This window comes from Protopterus annectens, chromosome 9.part0 (assembly GCF_019279795.1).
Source record: "Protopterus annectens isolate FY-2018-M chromosome 9.part0, PAN1.0, whole genome shotgun sequence".
Classification (NCBI taxonomy): Eukaryota; Metazoa; Chordata; order Ceratodontiformes; family Protopteridae; genus Protopterus; species Protopterus annectens.
The window spans coordinates 1,292,425,808-1,292,449,319 of NC_056743.1; the positions used below are offsets into that span (position 1 = coordinate 1,292,425,808).

The window sequence follows — 23,512 nt, forward strand, 5'->3', positions numbered from 1 at the left end:
ATTGCATTCTGCAGAACAAGTTGGTAAACATACTTTGCAATGTGGTTTTGACGCTTTAGAAGCATCTTGCAGGGCTGCTGTCACTGGGTCTGTACTTAGAAGGCATGCTTGGCTTAAGGAACAAAACTTGCCAGATCACGTTATGCTAAATTACTGGATGCTCCCTTAAACCAAGACCGCCTTTTTGGGCAACAAAGCAGAAGTCCTCAAAAGGATGGAGGAAAAAGCTAAATCTATGCAAACTGTTGGCGATTTCTTACAAGTACAGCCTTCCAGATTCAGTAGGCATTGACCTTCAAAGAACTGGTCCTTTCCTGGCCTTCTCATTCTAAACCCAGGAACAGCAGACCACCTAGGCTACAGTCTCAGACTACGCACAGATCTAAGCAGTGGGGGGGCACCCACTCCCAAAGCAGGGAGTAGTAAGCCACCCCCCTATGGAAAAATGGCACAATGACTTGACCTTTAAACCTTCCAAGCCCTGCTCAACTACCTGCTCCCTTAGGAGGAAAGCTCGCCCTGCATGTAAAAAAACTAGGAACTCATTACCCAGGACAAATGGGTTTTGAACATAGTTTCCCAAGGATACAGATTCCACTACCACACACTACCAACCCCAAATGGTTGGCCAGACCTACCCCCAAATCAAGGGGCAGAGGCCCCCCAGCAAGTTCTCTCTCTTCTCAGTATCAGGGTTATTCAACCTGTCCCAGCAGAACAAAAAGGACAAGGTTTTTATTCAAGACGTTTTCTGGTACCCAGAAAAGACAACTCCTGGTGTCCTGTCCTGGACATCTCTATTCTCAACACCTTTCTGGTGGTTCCAAAATTCAAAATGCCAACTCTTCAACAGCTTCTTCTTATGCTAGCCAAGGATGCCTGGCTGGCAACCCTAGACTTAAAGGAAGCTTACCTGCACATCCCAATAAGAGGATCCTACAGACAATACCTATGTTTCAGGGGCCCGTTTTTTTTAAGTTTAACAGGCATGACATGCCTTGCTGACAAAAACCAAACTGTGTCTAATCAATGGTTTGGAGATCACCTATATCCTTATTTATAAAGTCCATGATGATTTGTTAAATGGCCCTTACAGATGAGGCTCATTCTAAACTTATGGATCTGTAGATGTTCATCGTGCATACAGCTGCAGTCCTAACAGATGGGATTCTCTCCTGCCATCAGGCTGAGGGTCCTCGATGGCCAATCTTCCAAAGTCCAGGGGTAATGGTAATGAAGTTGTGGCTTCCTTCCCTAGCGTCAAGTGCGACAGGGTATAAAGGAACCAGCCAAGCCATTTTCTTCAGTTTTTCTTGCCCCAGATGTCAGGTGCCCCCAGAAGGAAGGAATAAAACATAATTATAAGTAATAATGCAATGCAATAATATCAAAAAACAGTAGTGCAAGCAAATACACCATAACAGAATACCCCCAATCATGTTGTATGAGGAGGTGTTAGCCATTAGGATAGTCCCAAGAGGGAAGGAGAGGGAGGATACCCTGGACTGCAGCTGTATTAGCACTTCCGAACATCTACATTTATGGTAGGTACAAAACTGTACTATGTTGATAAATGCATACAGCTGCAGTCCTAACAGAAATGGGTAGAATCCTAAAGCTAACAAAAGGGTGGTAGCAGAGGCACTAGGTGGTACTAGGAAGGAGCCAGGATGCCTTGCAAGACTGCAGTGGCAAAAGCCTGCCCTAGTTTTGGAGTATAAATGGTAGGTGGTAGTGCTTGGAGAGGTATGTACAGAACTCCAAGTGGCTGCTTCCAAAAATATCTTTGGTAGGGACTCCTCTGAGGGAGATAGTTGGGCTGCAGAGGTGGCAGTGGCCCTGTGGAGTGAGATCTGATGCCTGTAGGTACAGCCTTGCCATGCAAGGAATAGCAAAAGAGTATGCAGCTGAGCTATCCATTTAGAGATGGTCTGTTTGAGAAATTGGCTTTCCTTGAGCTCCTACAGCATAGGACACAAGAGCTGGTCTGATTTTCTGAAAGGCTTTAGTTAGGTCCAGATAATGCGCAGTAGCTGTCTGTGGATATCCAGGGAGTGTAGTAGTCTCTCCCCTTTGTTTTAAGGATTAGGATAGAAGGTAGGTAGATGTATGGCCTGATTCAAAGCTACCTTGGATACCACTTTAGGCATAAAGGACGGGTTGGTTCGCAGCTGTATTAGCACTCGAACATTTACATTTATGGTAGGTACAAAACTGTACTTTCCTAGGATCTCTTGCTGTACCCCCCCCCCCCCCCATCCCTTTGTGAAAGGGGATAACTGTTGCTGTTTTCCTTTTAGCAGAGACAAAACCAGTACTCAGGTTGTGGTTGAAGAGTACACCGTTTAAAACGCAACCTGGTATGCCATCCAATCCCATAGAGGCTGTGTTTTTGGCCTTGGAGAGAGCCCTAATGACTTGTTCTTTGGAGTTGCAAGGTGGGAGAGATGTGGAGGGAATGCTTTGTGGAATGTTTGTAGGGGGGTGAAATTTTCGCCAAACCTGTCTGCTACAGGATCAGTGTGTGTGTGTGATGCCATCCACGGCTAGTTCAGCACATGTCTGGATCCTACCTTTTAGGTTATGGATATAGCTGAAAAATGCCTTATGGTTACCCTTGGCTATGGTTGCTAATTTTTTTTTTCGAAGTTGCCCTTAGAGGATTTTACAAGTTGTCTTATTTGTTTGTTCAAGCAGAGGAGGGTGTTCTTCCAGTGCTGGGACATCACTCATTCTTAGACAGCAACTTCTTTCTCTTGTTGTATAACTTATTAATGCTAGATGTTCACCAGGGAGGCTTGTTTTTTTCTTGAGGATCTTGTTTTGATCCTATCAGATGTTCTTCGTGTTTCACTGTTGCAGTCATCACATTTGGTTTATCTGCCTGCAGGTAGCCCTCAGCCGGCCTGAATACCAGAGTCTTCCGATTTCTGCATCGGATGCTGTCACTTCTTCCTTGACGTCACGGGTATAAAACATGCAGCTGATGCCATTACATCAGTCTTTCTTGCAGTGCGGTGCTCGAAGCAGAAGCAGTTCGCAACTGCCGGTCGGCAGACTCCTTAAATTTTCATTTTCGAGTTTCAGACCCAAAGTCTTCAAAAAGATAAGTACCCCTTTGGGGATCCTTTTTCTTGCTCTAACCAATGTCAGTAAAAGTTAACAAATGTCTTACCTGTGGAAAGCAAATACCTCATAGAGATTTTCATTTTTACTGTATCCCCTGTTTAGGCCCAGATCACAACGTCCCTCACTGTCTGTTTTGTGCCTTGTTCAATGCCCAAACTATTCGTCTGGCTATTTTTGCAGCCAGTTACTTTCGTGCTCTGTGTACCCGAAATGGCTTTGTTTAGCCATCTGACTACCGATCTTCTGAAAAAAATGTAAGGTTAAAGACAGAGACAGACTGCATAGGTCCAAAACCGCCGACTATGCTTCCGTTAAGCTAGTCTCCAGTCCGTCAGTATTCAGTGAGGCGCTTTTGCAGCCCCTGATACCCACTACTTCAGATTTGCAGGCCTCTACTGAGACACATTCAGAGTTCGGTATGCCGCGAGATGCTTCTTCGACTATGGAACCTGCGGATGTCTGTACCTTGGATGGGTCCAGAGCTGCTGTGCAGGCACCGGCTTCTGAGGGTGTATTCAGGCCTACAGATATTCATATTAAACCAACTCCATCGTTTTCATCCAGGCCAAAAACTCGCACTACGCCTAGGAAACCGACGCCTGAACCACAGGCTCAGGCCCATATGCCTCAAAAACAAATGCTTTGAATGGCTGAAGACCTTATTATCTTAATTAGGGGAAGCCAACCTTCCTCCTCTAAGAGACCTAGAACTGATTTTTTTTTCTGATTCTTCTGATCAGTAATCTGCTATTTCTGCTCCTTCTGATTACCAGGATTTGCCCTTCTCTACGTATGAGGATTCTGATGCAGAGGATTCCTTTCCCTCTGCTTCCCCTTCAGAAGATTCTTCTTTCGGTGAATCCTTGCATACTCTTAGGGAGCATTTCCGCTGGGAAAGCCAGGGTTATTCTTAGTCCAAAAAGAGACTTGGGGAATTCTTACTCCTACCTCAACACAGGCCTTTAGCTATCCCTCCTGTTCTGGACATTGTAGATGATGCTTTCTTGGAATCTAGCCTAACCCCAGACACTTTACCTCCAGCTCCCAGAAAACCTGATGGGTACTACAGAGTACCTGACTCTCACAAGTTCCTCTTCAAGAATCCTTCTGTGGATCCAGAGACCATTTTCCAAGGACCAAAAGGCATTAAGGCTACTGCTGCCAAAAATTGTACCCCTTTTGATAGAGATTCTAGAGCCTTGGACAGATGGGGTAAGAAGGTATACACTTCTGCTACTTTGGCCATTAGGGCTTTAAATTGCCAGTTTCATATGTTAAAATATCAGCAGCATATTATGGGACTACTTAGACAGAAAATGATGTTGATTCCTGACTGTGCTGAACACAAAGAATTGCAAGATTTAATGCATTCTGCAGAACAAGTTGGTAAACATACTTTGCAATGTGGTTTTGACGCTTTAGAAGCATCTTGCAGGGCTGCTGTCACTGGGTCTGTACTTAGAAGGCATGCTTGGCTTAAGGAACAAAACTTGCCAGATCACGTTATGCTAAATTACTGGATGCTCCTTTAAACCAAGACCGCCTTTTTGGGCAACAAAGTAGAAGTCCTCAAAAGGATGGAGGAAAAAGCTAAATCTATGCAAACTGTTGGCGATTTCTTACAAGTACAGCCTTCCAGATTCAGTAGGCATTGACCTTCAAAGAACTGGTCCTTTCCTGGCCTTCTCATTCTAAACCCAGGAACAGCAGACCACCTAGGCTACAGTCTCAGACTACGCACAGATCTAAGCAGTGGGGGGGCACCCACTCCCAAAGCAGGGAGTAGTAAGCCACCCCCCCCCATGGAAAAATGGCACAATGACTTGACCTTTAAACCTTCCAAGCCCTGCTCAACTACCTGCTCCCTTAGGAGGAAAGCTCGCCCTGCATGTAAAAAACTAGGAACTCATTACCCAGGACAAATGGGTTTTGAACATAGTTTCCCAAGGATACAGATTCCACTTCCACACACTACCAACCCCAAATGGTTGGCCAGACCTACCCCCAAATCAAGGGGCAGAGGCCCACCAGCAAGTTCTCTCTCTTCTCAGTATCAGGGTTATTCAACCTGTCCCAGCAGAACAAAAAGGACAAGGTTTTTATTCAAGACATTTTCTGGTACCCAGAAAAGACAACTCCTGGTGTCCTGTCCTGGACCTCTCTATTCTCAACACCTTTCTGGTGGTTCCAAAATTCAAAATGCCAACTCTTCAACAGCTTCTTCTTATGCTAGCCAAGGATGCCTGGCTGGCAACCCTAGACTTAAAGGAAGCTTACCTGCACATCCCAATAAGAGGATCCTACAGACAATACCTATGTTTCAGGGCGGGCTCCATAATCTTTCAGCTCTCTGCACTTCCCTTTGGCTTATCTACTGCGCCCAGGGTGTTCACAAAGTGTCTAGCTCCAGCCATTGCATTTTACAGGCATAGAAATATTCAAATGTATCCATACTTGGACGATTGTCTGAGTCAGGCAGAAAGCCAGGACTTGCTGTTACAACACCTGGCATTCGTAAAGAAACTTCTAACCTCACTGGGGTACACCATCAATGAAAAGAGATCTCCTAGTACCCTGCCAACAGATTGTATTCCTAGGAGCAAGCTTGAACACAACTTCCCAGATGGCATTTCTCACTCTGGAGAAACAAGTTTATTTGACAACCTGCTTTAAACTGTCTGCAAGGAACGTACTGCAAGCTCTGGGGTTCATGGCCTCTTGCATTCTACTAATTCCATATGCAAGACTGCATATGAGGAAACTCCAATGGTATCTAAAAAGCCTATGGTGTCAACATTCTCGGGACTTGGAAACAATGATTTCTATCATTCCTTGTCTAAAGACAGAGTTTCTCTGGTGGGCAGAGGCCTGCTTCCACAGCAAGGGACTCCCTTTCACTTTACCCCCTGCTGCCCAAACCCTAACAACAGACGCATCAGACTATGCATGGGGGGCTGACATGGCAGGAGAGTGCTTTCAGGGCAAATAGAACCCGAGACAGATGCACCTGCATATCAATCAAAAAGAAATGTTAGCTGTACAGAATGCTCTTGACAGTCTTCAAAGACCGTATTCTTCCAGGACAACTATTGGTAAAGACAGACAACACCACAGTTATGTGGTACCTTAACAAACATGGGGTAACCCACTCGTACCCTCTCTGCAGACTAGCCATGGCTCTGTGGGACACAGCCTTGAGCTACCAAGTACACCTACAAGCACAATTCCTGCCAGGCAAACTAAATTCACTGGCAGACAACTTAAGCAGAAATTTCATGGACCCACACGAATGGAAACTAGAAGCCAAAATATTCAACCTCTTGAGGAACAAATGGGGGACCCCAGAGGTAGACCTCTTTGCCTCCCCTCAGAACTACCAGTTGAACAAATTCTGCACAAGAACTCCCCACAGTCAAGCTTGGAAAGTGGATGCCCTGTCCTTTACCTGGGAAAGCCTCTCGTTTTATGCCTTTTCCCCCTCTGCCTCTCCTCTCGAAGGTTCTACTAAAGATCAGACAGGACAAGCTAAGGATAATACTGATTGCACCAGACTGGCCACACCACCACTGGTACCCTCTCTTGCGCAGTATGACACTGCTACAACCATGGCACCTGTCTCCGGTCCCTTCCCTGCTGTTCCAGCAGGCGGGCCAGATTCTGCACCCTCAACTTCAAACCCTGAACGTTGCAGCCTGGCTAATTCCTTGAGTTCTTCTCTAGCATCCCTCAGTAAGCAGGTACTGGATGTCATTTTGGAGGCAAGGAGGCCGAGTACTAGAAAATCCTATGCTGAAAAGTGGAAAAGATACTGTTCCTGGAGCCAGGCTCAGGGGATGGGCACAGTGGTGCCCAGCTTACCTCATATTCTACAGTACTTAACAGAAATGCTCCACAAGAGCCTGTCCTTCTCTTCAATTAAAATTCATGCCTCTGCTATTTCAGCACATTATAATACTGAGCCGCCCCTCTTCTCTCACCCCTTGCTAAAGCAATTCCTTAGAGGGGCCAAAAATTTAAGACCCCCCAGGACAGCTCCCACTCCAGCCTGGGACCTTAACTTTGTATTGGAAAAGCTCACCCCCCCCCCACTTTGAGCCAGCTGCTACAGCAGAGTTGAAATTCCTTTCTTGGAAAACTGCCTTCCTTCTAGCCATCACTTCAGCAAGAAGAGTGTCTGAATTACAAGCCCTCAAGGCAGTGGAACCCTTCGTTATCTTCCATGCGGACAGGGTTTCCCTCAGGACTAATCCTTCCTTTATGCCCAAGGTGGTATCTACTGTGGCCCTAAATCAGTCCATTCATTTGCCTACTTTTTTCCCTAATCCACAAAATAAAGGGGAACGAACACTGCACTCTCTGGATGCGCACAGACAACTTAGATTCTATTTGGACAGGACTAAGTCTATCAGAAAATCTGAACAGCTGCTAGTTAGCTTTGCTGCAGGGGCAGAGGGGAAGGCCATTTCAAAGCAAACCATTTCCAACTGGGTAGCCCATTGCATTCATTTCTGCAACAAGTACCATGGAAAACCTACCCCACAGGGGATTAAGATCACATGCCACCAGGGCTGCATCTACCTCTGTGGCATTTCTCAGAGGAGTCCCTACCAGGGACATCTAGAAGCTGCTACCTGGACCTCTGTACATACCTTCACCAAGCATTACCACATGCCTATTTTTTGTAAATCCAGAGCTGGATTTGCCACTGCAGTTTTGCAGGGCTTAATAGCTGGCCCTAATGCTCTTTTACTTCCTCCTCCCTTCCTTAGCTTTGGGAATCGACCCAAATGTGATACTGCAACAGTGAAACATGAAGAACATAGTACAGCTGTGTACACTTACCATAAATGTAGATGTTTGAGTGTATTCACTGTTGCAGTCCTGGTTACCCTCCCTCCAGCCCCCTGACTTCTCTTGGCTCTACATTTCCTTCTTGTTGGTATATTTATTTTTTCCTGTTTATTTGCTTTTTGATGGGGGGTTACCATACCATTTAATTGCTTCCTATTGTGGAGGCACCTGACATCTGGGGCAAAAAAAACTGATGTAATGGCGTCGGCTGCATGTTTTATACCCCCTGACGACCTGACGTCAAGGAAGAAGCGATAGCGTCCGACTTCGAAATCCGAAGACTCTGGTATTCAGGCCAGCTGAGGACTACCTGCAGGCAGATAACCCAAATGTGATGACTGCAACAGTGAATACACTCGAGCATCTACATTTATGGTAAGTGTACACAACTGTACTGTACAGCTGTGTCAATACATTTCTGTGAGTGTACAGGGCATTTGTATATACCTTAGTATAGTTGTCCATGCCAACTGTGGGAACAGGAGCTTGAAAATTATTATGCCATCCCTTAGGAGGGTATAGCTAGGTCTATGACACCAGAATGAAAACTGATATCGAATGGCTTTTACACTGAAAATGCCATTAATAGAAATGGTCTTTTTTTTTTTTTTTTTTTTTTTTTTATCATGGTACAGTGAAGATCAGAAAATTTGCCCTTTCCTTACTGTAGTGCAATATTCTTGTGGTGGTTGAATGGTCACCCATGTTGCTGAGGACCAGGTCGGGAATATTTCAGCCCCTTGTGAGGTTGCATTGCATACTGTATGTTTCAGGGCATTAGTGTTAACAGAGTCTAGGAACCTTTGTGCGAGCATGTTGGTACTCATGTAAGTTTCCCAGTCACTGGAGGGATAGTTAAAATCGCCCATGACTAGAGCATTTGCTTTTATTTTGATTGACTCAAGTAAGTTGAAATAAGCAGTGTGGGTGTCTTGGTTCATTGAAGGGGGCCTATAGCTAACGATGTCTTAAAGGGGGATCTTAGCCACATTTAGTTGAACTTGGAGTAACTCCATGGAGGTTTTCTGTCTAACCAGTCTGTTTGTGTATTTATCTTTGATGAAGATAGATACTCTTCCTCCTTTGGTTCTTAATTTATTTTGTGGCCTGAAAGTGTGCAAGGCATTGTAGGCTTGCAAGGCCAGGGTACTCTCTATGGCCCTGATCCAAGTTTCTGTGACTGTTCAGACGTCAGCAACTTCCAGGGAGATGACTGCTAGTGTTTAACAGCATAACCTTTAATTTATTTGTGAGTGATATTTTCACATCGGAAATTTTATTCTTGATACCTTGCCTAAAAAAGGCAGTATGGGGGAAGCAAGTGCCTTGGCCAGTAACCAAAAGCCTAAAGGTGTCAGGTGAAGACTGTCTCTGGCAAAGCGGTGTGGTATATCAGCCATGTCATCCCAGGCTGACAGGAACTGAATCCCCTTAGAATGACACCAGAATCTAAGCCATTTGAAGGCCGTCATTATTTTGTTTATATTGTGGTATCATCCTAGGTGAGGGTAGAATGCTGCTCAAGTCTATGGACATACCTGGCTGGGACACCCATTCATAGAGCTCAATCATGTCTCTCTTCATATAGTCCAGTGAGGTACGGCTCAAGTCATCCACACCAACATGAAGTATAATGGAGCCATAACAGTACTTGTTGTTGAGAGACTTGAGTACATGTGTGATGTGATGGATCCTGGTACTCCGTAGACAGCTGACAGTAACCTTCTCCTTGACCAACCAGGTGAGTGGGACATCTTTGTGCCTCACAATGGAGTCGCCTATGACTAAAAAATTTGGTTTAGATGTGCTTTGCCTTAGGGGCTTATTGGGTGAGACACTGGTGCTTGTGTTTTCATGTGTATTGAGTGCTGTGTTAGATGTAGTATGTTTGTGATTGGAAGGTTTCTGGTGTTTAGGTGCATTTCTGGTGAGTACCTCCATGTATGATGGTTTATGTGTTGAGTGCATTGTTTACCTGGGAGGTGTAGTATGTGAGCTGACAACCTGCTCAGTGTTACGGATCTGTGCGTGAGAGAGCAAGGATTCCAGATTCTTAGTGTAGATTTAAAAAACGATCAGCCAGTAATCCACAAAAGATTTATTAAAACTCTGACGTCTCGGCCAAAGCCTTCAAGTAGTAAAACAGAATACAAAGCACTTGCCTTAAATATAAAAACACTTAACATTCAAATATTTAAATAAGCATTCTCCAATTACGTTCCCCATTTAATCCTCTGGGACAGAGCAGTGAACAAGTGAAACATTTTTGGGAATATTTATTGTCCCTTAAAGATGTTTTGGAATAGATCGATAAGTTAATATTCTCCTGCAAAAAGGGAAAGAGTTTATATAATTTGTTAGTGCGAGGCAAGTTTACTGTTCCACCTATTAATTTGACAGTCACCTTATCCACATATGGCGCTTTTATTTGCGGTAAATGTAAAGCCTGCAAGCATGTAATAAAAGTTTTTTTTAAATTAACAATATGTGTTTCAAAATATGTGATACATTTAATTGCAATACAGAGGGTGTTGTATACACCCTAAGATGCCCATGTAACAAATTTTATATTGGGGAGACAAGACTTTTTAAAATAAGGCTGTTAGAGCATGTAAGAGATATTAACAACAGGAAAACATAAAGCTCTATAGCCATGCAATTTAATTTATTTCATCAGGAAGAAGAAGGAGATGGTAGTGGACTGCGGGCAACTGTTTTGAAAAAAATAAGAGCATCTAAGTTTGATGTGACATATATAAAGAACAATTGTACAAAGAATCTATTTATATTTTAAAATTTGATACTCTGTCCCCTAGAGGGTTAAATGAAGAATGTAATTGGAGAATGCTTATTAAAATATTTGAGTGCTGTGTTTTTATATTTAAGGCAAGTGGTTTGTATTTTGTTTTACTCCTTGAGGGCTTTGACCGAGACATCAGAGTTTTAATAAATCTTTTTGGAATTACTGACTGGTCATTTTTTTACATTATTACAGTTTTGACAGTGGTTCCAGGTAATCTTTTCGTGTGTATGGCGAGTGATCCACAATTTGGCTGTATTTCGTGAGACTACTATGGGTAGTAGTCAAAGATCTTTGGACAGTTTCTTATCGCACTCTACAGAATGGAATGGTATCCAGGATCGTGGCAATGGATATAATGTGAGTAAAACGTGGGAGGAATGGAAAGAAGAGAGAACTAAAAGTTATAGTAACCCATTTAGCAACGTGGGTCGTAAATTACCTGCCTCCCTCACTACAGAAATTGTCTTTATTTGAGCAATTGGAGAAAGATATCTGGAAGGATACCGCTACATTTTTTTAACCTGCAAAGTCTGCAAAAATATCTTGACTTGGATATTATTCCGATAGGTCTAAGAGTTTACAAAGACACCTCCTTGCCATTTAATTTGGATAATGAGCTGGATGTACAGTTTCATAAGCGATGGATAGCAGCTTGCTCATAAGTGCACGATAGAGTGGGTTGCTATCTTGTAAGAGCGGGACCAAGTTAAACAAAGAGAACTGAGAAAACCTATAAATTCTACTTGTTGCACTTTGTCTGCGGGTAGTAATTCAGATGTATTAGACAAATTCTTGGTTGATAGTAACAATAAAAAGATTGAGGCAAATCTCATTGAGAGAAAGAAAGTCAGATTACACCATGACATTCGTGATTACGAAAATGGGAGGGCCTTTATCTCGAGGGCCACCTGGAAGAGGACATGTCATCGGGTGAGATTTGAAGGATCAGGAAATGAGGGACAGTCTCTTATAATTCGTCTTTTTCAGCATCAGATGGGCAATATACTTTGTTTGAAGAAGAAAAAGAGGAGGAAAGTACAGAGTATCCCCCATTGCCAGCAGCTCAACAGACGGAACAGTTCCAACATACTTTTCGGAATGGTGTTAAGGCAATAGAGGGGAAAGACAAGGGAGAAAACTGCAGTGAGACCTGTCGAACAACATCAACAGCAACGTTGCAAACGAGGTAAATGGTGACATTTTCACTGGTATGGACTGTAAATCTTATGTTGTAAACATCTCAGGATACACTTTTTCTGATTTTGAAAATGCAGTTATGAACTGCGGTTTAAAATTTATACCAACAGCCGCCGTTCCTCACTTGTATGAAATTAAATGTGACATCTTTAAGTTTAGTAGAAAATTGCATTTGAAATGTTTTTTTTTTTTTAGAGATGTGCATAGTGAGAAATGAAATGAGATGTTGGATAATAGCATAAATACCTCACATGAAAGTTTTTAATCTTGTATTCAGGTATTGAATATGCCTATTCTTGATTTGATACCAGTTATGTGAAATATGAGAGCATGTTTATACCACCTTTTCAGAATGAAGGCGTCTCACATTTCTCTGAAATGCTTAATTTTGCTGTGAATAATGAATTTTATGGGCGATGCAGTGGTGCAGTGGTTAACATTGTCACCTCACAGCAAGAGGTTCTCCGGTTCGATTCTTGGCTGGGGTGCCTTCTGTGTGGAGTTTGCATGTTCTCCCTGTGTTCGCGTGGGTTTCCTCCGGGTACTCTGGTTTCCTCCCACATTCCAAAAGACATGCATCCTGGAGCATTTCTCCCCGGGCCTCCGCTGAAAACAGGCTCTGTGGAACCTAGTCGGACTTTCCCGGTCAACAAATGATAAATAAATAAAATAAATAAATAATGAATTTAATAAAATGCATGACATAAACTACAATTTAACCTGGTTAGAATGGAAGGCCTTACAGGCAGTCAGTAAAAGGAGGGACCTAATTTTTAAACTGGCAGATAAGGGAAATAAACTTGTAGTTATGCCTTGAAATCAGTACTTAGTTATGTGTCAAGGACATTTAAATGACAGCAATGCATATCAAAAAGTAGATGCTTCTGTATATCATAATGACTTACATGAATATGAAGTTCTTAAATAAGGGGTTCAGATTGGGCTACTTTACAGAACTAGATGTGAATAAGAAATTAAATGTAGAGGGTTCTAAAATGACCTATTTTTATTGTCTCCCAAAAATAGATAAGTCTTACTAAGCCCCCCTGGTAAACCAATAGTTTTGGGTCAAGACGATTTTTTTAATAAAATAGGCCAATTTTTGCATAGTTATTTATTACCCAAGGTGTGCAGGCTTCCCTCATACATACGGGATGTGTTTGACTTTTTGGACAAAGTTAGTAACATCGAATGGAATAATAACGCGTTTTGGATTACACTAGATGTAAAGAGCCTATATACCAGTATAGAACACAATTTTGGTACTGAAGCCGTGAGATTCTTCCTAGGTACTAGTCCAACTACAGAATACATCATTGAACTTTTACATTTCTGTCTGGCCAACAATTTTTTTTAATTTAATAATGAGTTGTACTGTCATAAACAGGGGACGGCCATGGGGGCAGCTTTTGCCCCCATGTATCCTAACCTGAGTATGGGCTTATTTGAAACAGAGTGCCTATATGGGACCAGATTTTTTCAGAAGTATGTAATCAGATACTATAGATTATAGATGACCTCATTTTTTTGGTGGAAGGAAGACGTGACTTAGTAGATGAATTTGTATCTGAAGTTCAAAATAATAGATTTAAACTGCAGTTTGATGGGTTAAAAGTTGGAATGCGGGTTCCTTTTGTCAATGTGATATTAGATATTGCAGGTGTGAAAATGGTAAGAACTACAGTATATAGAACATTTAAAGAGGGTATTCAATTTCTACATGGATGTAGTTGCCATCCCCCCATACTTTACAAGGTATTCCATCGGATTATTTCATCGACTGTCTTAAGTTATGTAATAATGAGGAAGATTTTAAACATGAGTTTGGTAGAACTGTAAATATGTTTAAGAATAGAGGTTATGATCAAATCATTATTAACAGTTGGGAGAGATTCAGAGAGAGAGATGGTAGAAAGGATAAATATAATGGAAGAAGATGTAATAGGCAAATAAGTTACAAAGAAGACAAAAATAGTGCTACTTATTTTGCCGCAACATATAGTTGCTTTAGTTCTAAGGTTACAAAACAAGTGAAATATTTTTGGGAATATTTATTGTTCCTTAAAAATGTTTTGGAATGGATAGATAAGAAGTTAATATTCTCCTACTAAAAAGGAAAAGAGCTGGTGAATCTGGGAATCTTGAGGCAATGTTATAACTGCCTCATGTACACAGACAACCCTCTCCTCCTCCCACATAACGCAAATACTTGCGAGAGATGCAGCTATTTAGCCAAACTGGAGGCTGAGCTCTCTCAACTCAGGACTGGCAAGACCAGACAGGAGGAGAAGGCAACTACACACACCACAAAACCAGCCTCACATAATGCTACCACTCCACTGAATCAAACACATAAACACACAAAGACATACTGGAGGCTCTGAGTAAAATTTACCTAAACAGCAGAGGCCTCCAAAGCAGACACCCAAACAACTGCTACCTCAAGACACCCCACAAGCAACACATAAACCACAAAAAGCAGTGTGCAAAGCAGTCACAGCCCTTAAGGCCAAATACACCACCAAACATACTTGTCATAGGTGACTCCATAGTCAGACACACTGACGTCCCACTCACCAGGCTGAACAAGGAGAGGGTCACAGTAAGCTGCCTATCGGGCTAGAATCCGCCACATAACACAAGCACTGGTCACTCCACGGCAAGTACAAATATGACACAGTCATTGTCCATGCTGGTGTGAACGACCTGAGACGCACTCCTGGACTACATGAAAAGAGACATAGAGGAGCTCTCTGATTATGTAGCCCAGGCAGGTATGACCCTAACCCTGAGCAGTATCCTTCCTTCACCAAGAATGATGCCACAATATAGAGACAAGATGATCAGCTTTAACAATTGGCTTAATGTCTGGTGTCATTCAAAGGGGATCCAGTGTCTGTCTGCCTGGGATGACATGCTTGACAAGCCACGCTGTTCAAGGGACGGCTTGCACCTGTCACCCCTGGGATTCCGGATATTGGCTAAGGCTCTTGCCACCCCCATAGTGCCTTTTTAGGCAAGGCTCAAATTCTAAACCTACCACCCTAGAAAACAAAATGGGAAGAAACTGTGGGTAATGCTGCTCAATGCCAGAAGTCTAAATCTCAAAATGCACGACTCGAGGCCCTTCTCAGTATGGAGAACATCGATGTCTGTGCTGTAACTGAAACCTGGTTCAAGGCTCCTGAGAGCACCCCGCACTATTAGGTTTTACCTCATATCATGCCCGCCCCAAAACCCGGACCACACCACAAAAGGAGGGGTGTATCCATATTCATAAAGGATACCCACACCTCCAGGTTGGTGGCAACGCTAAGCTCGGAAACCATCCAGGTGCAACTAACCATAGGCAAAACTGCTCTACAAATTGTAGCATGCTACAGGCCACCCTCTCAAACTCAGGAACCCCACACAGCCTTCCTGAAGACACTGGAGGGTATAAATGTATCTCCAAACACCATCATATTGGGTGACTTCAACTATCCGAATATAGACTGGGAACATTACTCAAGCCCTAACTTTCTAGCCCAACGGTTCCTGGAGTTCATAAATTAAATGCCATGGAACAGCTAGTCACTGTTCCCACGAGAGGAGAAAATATACTAGATCTCATTGTCACAAACATGGGGACAAAATGCTCCACACCGAAGTATATCCCTCATTGGTGAGATCTGATCATAAACTAATCTCACTGGAAATCCACATCCCGCCCACCCCAAACAAAAAGACCATAGTGAAGAACTTCTCTAAAGCAAACTTCACACTACTCAAGACTGGTGTGGTATCCTTCAAGGCCCCTGAGCCAGTGGAAACCACAACCCAAGCTGCGGAAGCCCTTACAAATAACTTCTATGAACACCTCCAGGACTGCATGGATCAGGCAATCCCAAATAAAACCAAGACTCTTTCCACAAAGGGCAAACGTCCAGTCTGGTGGACCCCAGCCATAAACAAACTTTACAATAAGAGGAGAAAGCTATTACATGATAGAACAAAATCCATAAAAGGGAAGTCACCCCTGATCATTATTAGTAAAAAAATACGAGCACTCATAAAAATAAATTAAGGTCAATTTTGAGAGAAAAATTGCCATGGATTCAAAGGACAATCATAAGGCCTTTTTCAGCTATGTTAGGAACCTGGGTGGAAACTCCCAGATATGCTCAGAATTAGTTCAAAATGATACAAAAATCACTGAACCCACAGACATTGCCAACATACTGGCAGACAGGTTCAGTGCAAACTTCACCCCTCCCCTAAAGGAGAGATAACTATCCCAGCCGAGTGTAGCCTCCCGGACATCTCAAATGCGCAGGTGAAAGCTGCTCTCTAAAGCTAAAACACAGCATCAATGGGACCGGATGGTGTCCCCTGTGTGCTACACGAGCTAAATGAGGAATTAAACCCGCACATAAGGCAGCTGTTTAATCTCAGCCTTACCACAGGATACGTGCCCAAGGAGTGGCGACGGCAACTGTTGTCCCACTCCACAAAGGCGGCGCACGGACCCTGGTAATTACCCCATAAGATTAACAAGTCTAGTCTGCAAAGCTATGGAGAGGATCATAATGGAGCTCATAAACAAAGATATAGGGGACTTGCAGACATTGGACCCGACCCAGTTTGGCTTTGTCAAGGGAAGATCATGCCTTTTGAACTTGGTCGACTTCTTCAAACAGTCACCAAGGCCATTGATGAGGGAAAGGCAGTCCATACAGCCTACCTTGACCTTGCAAAGGCTTCGACACAATACCCCACTCGGTATTGTAGAAAACTTACCAGCTTAAATGTAAACCCATATGTCACAAGATGGGTTGCAAACTGGCTTAAGGACAGAACCCACAGGGTTAGAGTTGCTGGCGCTGTGTCAGACTCCAAGCCGGTCACAAGTGGTGTCCCACAGGGCTCGGTCCTTGGCCCCCTATTGTTTGGCATCTACTTCTCAGAAGTACAGGCCAACATGGGAGGACTTTAGCTGACAAAGTTTGCAGACGACTGCAAACTGGGCCATAGTGGAAAGTGCATCGGACACGGATATCCTTCAGAAGGGACTCACGGAAACAGATAGCTGGTGCCAGAGCCATGGCCTGAAGTTAAACGCCAGAAAATGTATAGTCATACCCTTCGGGAAAAACAAGGTAACCCCAAGCTACCATATAGGTGGCAATCCACTAAGCACAGAAGAGGTTATCAGGGACCTGGGGACCCAGGTTGACAGTGGCCTTTCTTTGACACTCACATTGCTAAAGTGGTTAGAAAGACCTTCTACATTGCCCACCTGATCATGAAAGGATTCACATCCAGATCTAGTGAGGTCATTGTTCCCCTGTACTCTTCACTTATCAGACCAATGATCGAGTACAATGCCCCATTCGGGATGTATCTCACCCGACATCTGCAGCAATTGGAGAGACCCCAAAAGTTCCTCACCAAAAGGATAAAGGGACTCCAAAATCTGTCATATGCTGCCAGATTGAAGAAACTCCAGCTCTATTCAGTCGCATACCGCCTGCTCAGAGGTGACATGTGCCTGACATACAAGGCCATGTCCAACCCGGAATTAATGGACATGCTCCACCTCAAAAAATCCAAATCCACCAAAACCACTAGAGCAAGCGACTTAAACCTTAGCACGGATATAAATAGGACATGCTGGAGGGATAGATTTATCACTCAGAGACTCCCTATGCTGTGGAATAAAATCCCGGTCCATGTAAGGCAGAGCACCTCGCTGACTCTGTTCAAGAGAAATCTATACCTGTGGATGGGAGATCGTAGGTTTACCCCGGGAATCATCTCTGTGTTCACTGCTGGACAGAGGCACAACTAACTAATGGGCACAGTATTTTTTCATATAAGGGGTGGCATAAGCCACAAAAATTTGGGCTAGGCTTATAAATGCCTTAGGGCAGATAGCCTAGTATAAACCTATGAACCTATGATATAAGTTTTTAGTGCGAGGCAAGTTTAGTGTTCCACCTTTTAATTTGACAGTCACCTTATCCACATATGGCACTTTTATTTGTGGTAAATGTAAAGCCTGCAAGCATGCAATAAAAGTTTTTTTTCTAAAATTAACAGTATGTGTTTCAAAGTATGCGATACATGTAGTTGTAACGCAGAGGGTGTTGTATACGCGCTAAGATGTCCATGTAACAAATTTTATATTCGAGAGACAAAAAGACTTTAAAATAAGTCTGTTCGAGCATGTTAAAGATGTTAACAGGAAAACAGAAAGCTCTATAGCCATGCATTTTAATTTATTTCATCAGGGAGATAGTGGACTGCAGGGAACTGATGTTCTTAATCTCACATTGCTGCAGTCCTTACTTATGGGTAGTCTGCTGTCCTCGGTCGGCCCGAATACCAAAGTATTAGGCTGACGTCGGTCATGGGCGCACAGCCCTGACATCAGAGTGTCAGGGTATAAAAGCGCATGACCGACGTCATATCCTCAGTCTTTTTTGCTGCATGGTCCGATGCAGAAGCAGCGTTGCAAGTGCCGTTCGGCTTTCTGAAATTTTTCGTTTTCGGAGTTTCAGACATACCAAGTTGGCTAAGTACCCGCTAGAGCATTTTTGTTTTTTCTTGCCTCAGTTGTTTACCGGATGTCAGAAAAAGTGAATAATTGTATTTCTTGTGGAAAGCAGATACCGCATAGGGATTACCACTTTGTATCCCTTGCTTGGGACCGAGTACGACGTAGTTGGGTGTCGGTTTTGTGCAAGGTTTAATAAGCGCACTATTAAGAGAAGGCTAGATTAAGCTAGGTTAGTTTTGGCAAACGGTGTAATTATAATATGCCATCGATCCTCCGGCCGCCTCCACGAAGAAGCGTAAAGACAAATCTGTAAAGCCTAGACAGGATGATTCGTCCATTTCGGACGCGGTCCTTTAGAGACTGCAGTGGAACAGGTGGATCCGGCTGAAGTTTCTGTTGAGTCTCAGGGGGAAACCTTGATTTTACCGGATGTGGCATCACAGGAGTCAGGTCAGGCTGAAGGGGCCTCTCAGGTTACTATTCTCCCTTCTTTGCCTAAGGGGGTTAGGCCTTATGCTACTGTTTCTAGGGCTCCTTCTAAGGGCAGGACTGTTTTGCCTTCTTCTGGAGTTAGTTCTGGTTCTTCAGGGTCTGTACCTAAGAAGCATATGCTTAAAATGGCAGAAGATTTGATTTCTTTAATTAGAGGTTCCATGCCCCCTCCTGATAAGAGGCCCAGGGTAGAGCCAGAGTTGGAAATTTTGGAGCAGGCCTCAGATAATTCTGAGTCTTCTGCTGAGGATATTCAAGATTTTCCTCCTTATTCGGATTCCGATGCAGAGGATTCTACTCCTTCTGCTTCCCCTCCAGAGGATTTTTCATTTTCAGAAACCTTACACTCTATGAGGGAACATTTTAAGTGGGAAGGACAGGATTACTCAGATTCCAGAAAGAGGCTTAGAGAGTTCTTGTTTTACCACAGCACAGACCCTTGGCTATTCCTCCTGTTTTGGATGTTGTTCAGGATGTTTTTTCGGGGGCCTCATTTAATCCAGATTCTATGCCTCCTGCACCAGTTAAACCGGACGGGTATAATAGGGTACCGGGGCCTAAAAAAAACCTATATAGGAGTCCTAGGTGGACCCAGAAACTATTAGTCAGGGGCCTAAGGGTGTCAGGGCTTCTGTTGTAAAGAATCCGGTTCCTCTAGATAAGGAAGCTAGAGCTTTGGACAGATGGGGTAAGAAGGTGTACACCTCTTCTACTTTGGCAATGAGGGCTTTAAATTGCCAGTTTCATATGTTGAAATATCAGAATTTCCTCCTTTCTCAGCTAAAATCTAAAGTGGATGCTTTGGCGGAGGGCATAGAGTGTAAAGAATTGCAAGATTTGGTGCATGTTTCTGAACAGGTGGGGAAACATTCTTTGCAGTGTGACTTTGATGCTTTGCAGGCTTCTTCTAGAGTGGCTGCCACTGGTTCAGTTCTTCGAGGCATGCCTGGCTTAAGGATCAGAAATTATCTGATGATGTTAAGTCTAGAATTCTGGATGCCCCTTTACAGTGCGAAGTGTTGTTTGGTCCTCCTGTGGAGTCTGTTTTGAAGAAAATGGAGGACAAGGCTAAGTCTATGCAGACTGTTAAAGATTTTTTGCTGGTTCAACCTCCTAAGTTTAGTAGAAATTGGCCTGCTAAGGGGTGGACGTACCCTTCTTCTGATTCCCAGTCTAGGGGTAGATCTAGGCGGTAGGGGCAGAGCTCAGAGTACCCTTAGGCCTAGAACCTGGAGTTCGCCTGCTCAATCTGCTGGTGAGGGTAGGGGCCAGTCCTTTCGTAAACAGGCCCAATGACCTGCATTTTCAGCTGCCAGATTCTTCTTGCCTGGCAGCTCCTTTGGGAGGAAAGCTAGCTCTCTTCAAGCAAAATTGGTTTTTAGTCACCCAAGACAAATGGGTGTTGGACATTATAAACAAAGGTTACAAGTTTTATTTCCATACATTGCCTCCTTTCAAAGGTATGCCAGGCATTCCTCCTCGGCAAAGGATGGAGGCTCACAAACAGATTTCATTACTACTTCACATGGGAGCCATACAGCCAGTACCTCCTTCAGAAGTGGGTCTAGGGTTTTATTCCGCCTGTTTCTAGTACCAAAGAAAGGGAACACGTGGAGACCGATTTTGGATTTATCTCTCCTCAACACTTATTTGGACATTCCAAAGTTCAAAATGTTGACATTACAACAGCTTTTGCCTCTGCTGGGAAAAAGATCACTGGATGGTAACTCTGGATCTAAAAGAGGCTTATCTTCATGTTCCTATCAGGCCCAGTTGCAGGAAGTACCTGCTTTCAAGCTGGAAATTTACATTATCAGTTCTCTGCATTGCACTTTGGCTTATCTACTGCCCAGAGTGTTCACAAAGGTTCTGGCTCCAGTGATAGCCTTTTCAGGATGGAAGGAATACAAATTTATCCTTATTTGGACGATTGCCTGATTATTGCACAAGACAAGGACAAGCTTCTTCAGCATCTACGGTATGTGATGGTAGTGTTAAGATGCCTAGGGTATTCTGTGAACGAAACAAAGTCCAGTCTAGTACCCTCTCAGGACATGTGCTTTCTGGGTGTGAGACTGAATACAGCTTCCCAGATGGCCTTTTTGACCCCGGACAAACAGAAAAGTCTTTCACTTTATTTCCATCAAATGTCTCTACAGTCCAGGCTGACTGCAAGGACAGTCCTTCAAGCCTTGGGGTTCATGGCATCTTGTATTCTGGTGCTTCCCAATGCCAAATTGCATATGAGGAAGCTTCAATGGTATCTCAAAAATCTATGGACACAACACTGCCAGGATCTACACACTGTCATTCACATAATACCTTGCATTCAGAAGGAATTTTTGTGGTGGGCTCAGGAATGTTCCCTAAACAAGGGACTCTCTGTGACCCGACCAGAGGCGAGTCAGATTCTAACGACGGATGCCTCGGACAAGGCTTGGGGAGCACACCTCAATGGGAAATGGGTGCAAGACACGTGGCCTGTCAGACTTCAACATTTGCATATCAACTTGAAGGAGATGTTAGCAGTACAATTTGCATTAATGGCTTTCAAGGATTTACTTCACCCAGGGCAGGTGTTGATTCTAACAGACAACACAACTGTCATGTGGTACATCAACAAGCAAGAGGAACTCATTCGCACCCTCTCTTGCAGACAAGCAATGATTTTGTGGGAGACAGCTCTCAGTTACAACCTCAATCTTCAGGCAAGATTTCTACCAGGAGCACAGAACTCCTTAGCAGATGTATTGAGCAGACAAATAGTGGATCCTCACGAGTGGAAATTGGATCCTCAGGTATTTCAAAAGTTGACAGTGTCATGGGGAACTCCAGACATAGATCTGTTCGCTTCCCACTAAATTACCAGTTGCCAAAGTTTTGCACAAAAGGTTTCATCCCACAGCTTGGAAGGTGGACGCTCTGTCATTCAGTTGGAACAATCTTCATGTATATGCCTTTCCACCTCTACCTCTTCTGCCCAAGGTTCTCTTGAAGGCCAGACAAGACAAGCCATCCATGATCCTGATAGCACCGGATTGGCCTCGACAACACTGGTACCCACTACTGAGGAGTTTGGTCCGAGAGCCTCCATGGCCCTCTGCCTTTGATTCCACACCTTTTGTCTCAGGAGGGCAATCACTTTCTCAATGTCAGAATTCAGTCTCTGCATCTAACAGCCTGGCATATTCTGTTTTAGATTCTGGAGGTTCTCAGCTTCCACAACAAGTTTTGAATGTTATTTTGGAGGCCAGGAGGCCTAGTACAAGGAAAGTTTATGCTGATAAATGGAGAAGATTTTTTATTTGGAGCAAAGGGAAGGACTTTGATGTTTCCAAGCCTAATTTGAGTGCTTCCTTACAATATCTTACTGAGTTATTAGACAAAGGTTTGTCCTTCTCCTCCATAAAGGTTCATGCTGCAGCCATTTCAAGCTAATTATGACTGTGACCCTCCTTTATTCTCTCATCCTTTGTTTAAGCAGTTTCTCAGAGGGGCAAAGAACATAAGACCCCCACGAGCTCCTACTCCTGCTTGGGATCTCAATTTTGTGTTGGAAAAGCTTACTCTACAACCTTTTGAGCCTGCAGCTACGGCCGAGTTAAAGTATTTATCATGGAAAACTGCTTTTTTGTTGGCCATTACTTCTGCAAGAAGGGTTTCTGAATTACAGGCCCTTATGGCAGTGGAGCCTTTCTTGATTTTTCATAAGGATAGGGTATCTTTGCGTACTAATCCTTCCTTTATGCCTAAAGTGGTTTCTAGTCTGGCCTTAAACCAAACTATTCATTTGCCTACTTTTTATGCAAATCCTCAAAATAAAGGGGAGAAGATTTTGCATACTTTGGATATTCACAGGCAGTTGCGTTATTATTTGAGCAGAACCAAGGAGTTCAGACAGTCTCAGCAGTTGTTTGTTTCTTTTGCTTTGGGTTCACAGGGTAAACCTGTTTCAAAACAAACTATTTCTAAATGGATTGGGTTTTGTATTTCTTTTGTTATTCCCATCATGGTAAGGAGATTCCGACTGGGATCAGACCTCATTCCACTAGAGCTACTGCAACTTCTACTGCCTTTCTAAGGGGTAGCTACAAAGGATATTTTGGAAGCAGCCACTTGGAGTTCAGTACATACTTTTTCCAAACATTACCACCTTCCTCTTTATTCTAAGTCTAGGGCTGGATTTGCCACTGCAATTTTACAGGGCATTTTAGCAGCCCCTAATGCTTTATGATTTTTCCAACCTCCCTTTCCCTGCTTTGGGATTCTACCCATAAGTAAGGACTGCAGCAATGTGAGATGAAGAACATAGTACAGTTTTGTACCTACCATAAATGTAGATGTTCAAGATCCACATTGCTGCAGTCCAATTTTCCTCCCTCCTTCCCTCTGTAGCTTAGCATGGTTATATGGTTTGGGTGATGGCTGTAGTTGGGCATATCTTTTGGGAAGGTACTCTGTTTTTTGGCTGTGGCCTTTCTTTTAGGGCCTTCTGACAT

At 43.5% G+C, this 23,512-nt stretch overlaps 1 protein-coding gene across 1 annotated transcript in view; it reads left to right on the plus strand.

The window, feature by feature from the left end:
- Positions 1–23,512, plus strand: part of TMED4 (transmembrane p24 trafficking protein 4) — a 287,349-nt gene that overhangs the window by 210,653 nt on the left and 53,184 nt on the right. The window contains exons 5-6 of the mRNA XM_044082233.1: positions 11,771–11,969; positions 13,567–13,651. Coding sequence (XP_043938168.1) covers positions 11,771–11,969; positions 13,567–13,651 — 284 coding nt within the window. The remainder of the gene's footprint in view (positions 1–11,770; positions 11,970–13,566; positions 13,652–23,512) is intronic.